A 4,171-nucleotide genomic window follows, 5' to 3' on the forward strand; every position below is an offset into this window, starting at 1 on the left:
TGCCCTTTTTATGAACAGATTATGAAATAATAATAATAATAATAATATTTGTGCCCTCTTTATAAACTGATTATGACCTCAGATGCTTCACAATCATTTTCATTGACTCTTCTTCGCTTTCTACTTATTCCATTATCATCATCATCATTATCCCCCAAATCACCATTCCTCCTCCGTTTTCTAATCCTTTGACCAATTTTTTCTGCATCCTCTCCATACCGTTTGATGGTTGTAATTAACCCATCAATCACACGATTAAATCTGGTAATGATGGATGCTATACCCCGTCTATATCAATATTAAATTTATAATATGAATTTATAATGTGTGTGAATTAATGACATTCTCACGAAGCAAAAAAAAAAAAAAATTTGTTTTAATCTTTTTTCCATCTGAAGTATATTTCACAATCAGTAGTGATTTTTTCCCTATTTCTTCCTTGATGAAAATAAAAAGTTTCATAAATGTATTTCAACGCTTATTTAAGCGTTTTACAGTTTGCTGAGAGTAGAATGATTCAAAAGCGGAAATACAACAATGGAAATACAACGTTCCAGCATTTGGAAAAAGGAATTTGGGAAAAAAGTGTTTGTTGATAGTTTCAAAATTGACAATAAACACTCTGCATGAATGTGTATCGGTATTTATTAAGAGTTCTTGTAAAGTTTGAAAGCGTATAAAACTCTTAACATCGTCATCGAACAGATGTCAACACTTTATAAAGTATTCATATTTTCACCAAGGTTTTGATTCATTAATCAAATATACAGTATTCTGTAATCAATTATTGATTTAATACATACCCATCTCTTATCAAGTGATTATCCACACCGAGATCTACGTCTACAGTCAACATATTCGGTGACTGCTGCCCAGCGACTGCTGCAGCTCTTTGAAGTTTTAATCTACTATCCATTAATTTTCCACTTTTTACTTGCAAATAAATGCGCTTGAATATTAAAATAATTCAAACCAGTAACTATGTTATGAATGTTTGCCATTGTGAGCTGACACACTTGAGCCGTCTAATATCAAAATCTATTCAACTCACTGTCTGAAAGACTGACAGGACCGCGAGAGATGTACAAGAATTTATACTGAAGATATACGTGACAATATGTCAGCTATTGAACAGCTATTGAACAGCTATCAGATAGCTATTGAACAGCTATCGAACCGCTATCGGTACACTGTAAACAGCTATCGAACGGCTATCGAACGGCTATCGAACAGCTATCAAACAGCTATCGAACTGCTATAAACAGATATCAAGCAACTATCGGTACATTGTATACAGATACCAGTCTACCTTTGACTTATATCTATTATATGGGTGATACGGGTAACGGAAATAAAACGTATTTATTTAAAAAAATCTTACATTTATTTTACAAATCTTACAATTATACCTGGTGTTGCGACCACCAGTTGAATATTTTAAATACATTTTGCAAAGCACAATTCTTAGCGTGTCTTCCACACCGTATTGTATTACAAGCATCTATATTACGCAGGGATTCTACATCTTCGTAATGCGCATCTAGAGTTTCAACGATTGCATTATCGCAATCGAGAATGTTAGCTAGCCATTGCCGTTTTTCAAGTCCTTTTACATATAGGAGAGCTTCATCGTCTTCTGTTACAGCTTCTATGATTAGATGTTTCGCCATGCTGTACGGGACCATCCCGTCTTCCCATCGCAAACCATGATGATAAGCACTCAACCAGGAAGCGCAAGATTTGTCGGATCTTGTCAGTAAATTCCATGGCATAGGACATGACAAAATGTAGTGTGTGATAACAGTTCCTCTTCTCAGCACCGCTACTTCCTTGACGATAAATTTCTTGTCTACGACGAATCCTTGTAGATCCACAAACGTTGGTATGATCATGACGAGCATTTATTCGAAACTGCACTCATATCAGTGTTAATCTCTCTTAAATTGAAGATAATTGCTGACGGTGCGATTTACATAATCTTGCGCACTACGTTGGACAGCGGGCAGTATTCGATAACACGATCATGTATGATGAGGCAATAGGCGGTAGTATTAACGGGTACATTCTCCTTGCAGTCAAATTCTATTCGTACATCCACGGTAGCGCTCTTGACGGATTCGTTTTGTAGCGAGCAGTCAATGACTGCAAACGGTCCTTTCTCGATAAACGAGAGTACATTGAGCAGCGTTTCAAAGCAGTCGATTCCGTAATATGCCTTACGAAAACGCGCGTACATATCAAACAGAAGAGCGTATCTCTTTTGGTCGAAATCGAGAATCAAATCACCGTACGGATAAAACTCTGAATTGAGATAAAGCTTCACATTACTCAATTTACAATCGTCAAACACGCTTGCATCTTGAGACATGATATTCTTTCGATCGGTCTGAAGAGCAAAGATAACGTAACGCGGCTTCTCGAGCTGAGTCGCCGTTTTGACAGCCCATGAATGCTTCGTCGTACTCTGTAACAGAGGATATTCGTACAGATCCCATGAGCGAAAACTCATGCTGAGATAACGACCGCTTTCCAATGCTCGCAGCAATGATAGTTTGGTGATCTCGTTTAGCATAACATGAGGCATCCGCCATTGCACTTTTTCCCAGCTGAATTTCCCAGTATACAATTGTTATCGTTGCGCGCTCCTATCAAAATCAATTCATGGCGAGCGTTAACAATCACGCGTTTGTAATCCTCGAAAAAGCCCAACAGCATGTTGAGCGGTACGCAAAAGTTAAAGTAACCTTCCGTTATGTCGGGTCTAGAATTCCACCCAGTGTTTAGCGCAATCAAAGACTTGTCATACGTCAACGATACATAGTTCTTGAGGGTACTGGTAATTCCAACATTTCTGTTGCGATCAATCTCCACACTGTTGAGTTCATACCGAATTTCATTAAACATGAACGCTATGCAATTATTTCCAAGCGTTGTTGGCGTCTCATCGTCCTTCTTCTTCACAGTCAATTTTCCTTCAATGTAGAGAAAACTTTCGCATGGCAACGTGTATAAATCCTGCTGCTGTATGGGTATTCGTACCTTGTCGCTATGTCCAAACGTCGTATTGGCGTATGGATTGTACGTATGAATTTCAAACTTGACGATGCGATTGTCAAAGATCGGCTCACCAACAATGTTCAAAATATCAGCCATTTCGTTAAATACGATAAAACCCAATGACTTTAAAAATGCAACGTTAGACGCAGTCAGTTTTTTTCTAGATGAAATCTCTCCGTTAAAATCTCTCGTCTGTTTCGGTTGTTCAATCAGTACAAGAATCTCACGTTAGCGCCGTCGTCTTCGTACATGCAATCTAACGTTAATCTCCTCTCCACGAAAATCGAGCAATCGGTCGTCTTGAACCACAACGCGAATCGTCGGATCCGTAATGCTCCGTACGACGATTGGAAGGTAAATGATTTGCGTCGGCCTTTCCGATATCTTATATCATGGTGGGACAATCGGTGAAAACTCGTGTATCGTGTGCACGCACTTGTTGTTGCTGTACGCACCCGCGGTCACGTTGCACTCGATACGAATAATGTTTACGTTGATGATATTTATCGGCACGTCCGATTCATGCCACTGTTGCGGTTCGAGCACGCGATTCGATGAAAATCCCAACAGCGGTCCGAATCCGAACGGCGTACGCTTCGAGAATGTATACGTCTACTCGAAATATCTGCAATAGCCAAAGTATCGATATCTCGAAAATTTGTTAGCACCGATCGAAGAAATAAACTATTTTACATTCTCCAGTAACAGCGAGATCATTCCGCCGAGTGAGGCGCTTCCGAATTCAATCTTTATCTTTGATGACGTGGCATGCGACAAGCAAGACGCGATAAGGGAGTACTTTGCAATGGGTCGCCACGCGTACGTTGACTGCTTCTATCTCTGTCAGACTTATGCAAAGATACCGAAGCATCTTATACGTGACAATGCAAATCTGTTGATTCTGTTTAAGCAGGATGGAACCAACCTCAAACGCGTGTACAACGATCATGTCAATACCGACATGTCATACGAAGATTTCTGCGATTTGTATCGTAAATGTTGGCAGCAAAAGTATGGATTTCTCGTAATTGATAAGGACAGTGCGCTTGCTAATGGACGATACAGAAAAGGATATAATGACTTTGCGGTACCGTGAAGCGATCAATTGTCATCG

The 4,171-nt window shown here is 39.4% G+C and overlaps 1 protein-coding gene across 1 annotated transcript; it reads right to left on the minus strand.

Annotated features, from left to right (window-relative positions):
- Positions 1–1,969: 1,969 nt before the first annotated feature.
- On the minus strand, positions 1,970–2,509 carry LOC108771295 (uncharacterized). Its single transcript, XM_018537149.1, has one exon. It carries the CDS (start codon positions 2,507–2,509, stop codon positions 1,970–1,972), a length of 540 nt encoding a protein of 179 aa, XP_018392651.1.
- Positions 2,510–4,171: the final 1,662 nt, after the last annotated feature.

This window comes from Cyphomyrmex costatus, unplaced genomic scaffold (genome assembly GCF_001594065.2).
Source record: "Cyphomyrmex costatus isolate MS0001 unplaced genomic scaffold, Ccosl1.0 scaffold1645, whole genome shotgun sequence".
NCBI classification, from domain to species: Eukaryota; Metazoa; Arthropoda; class Insecta; order Hymenoptera; family Formicidae; genus Cyphomyrmex; species Cyphomyrmex costatus.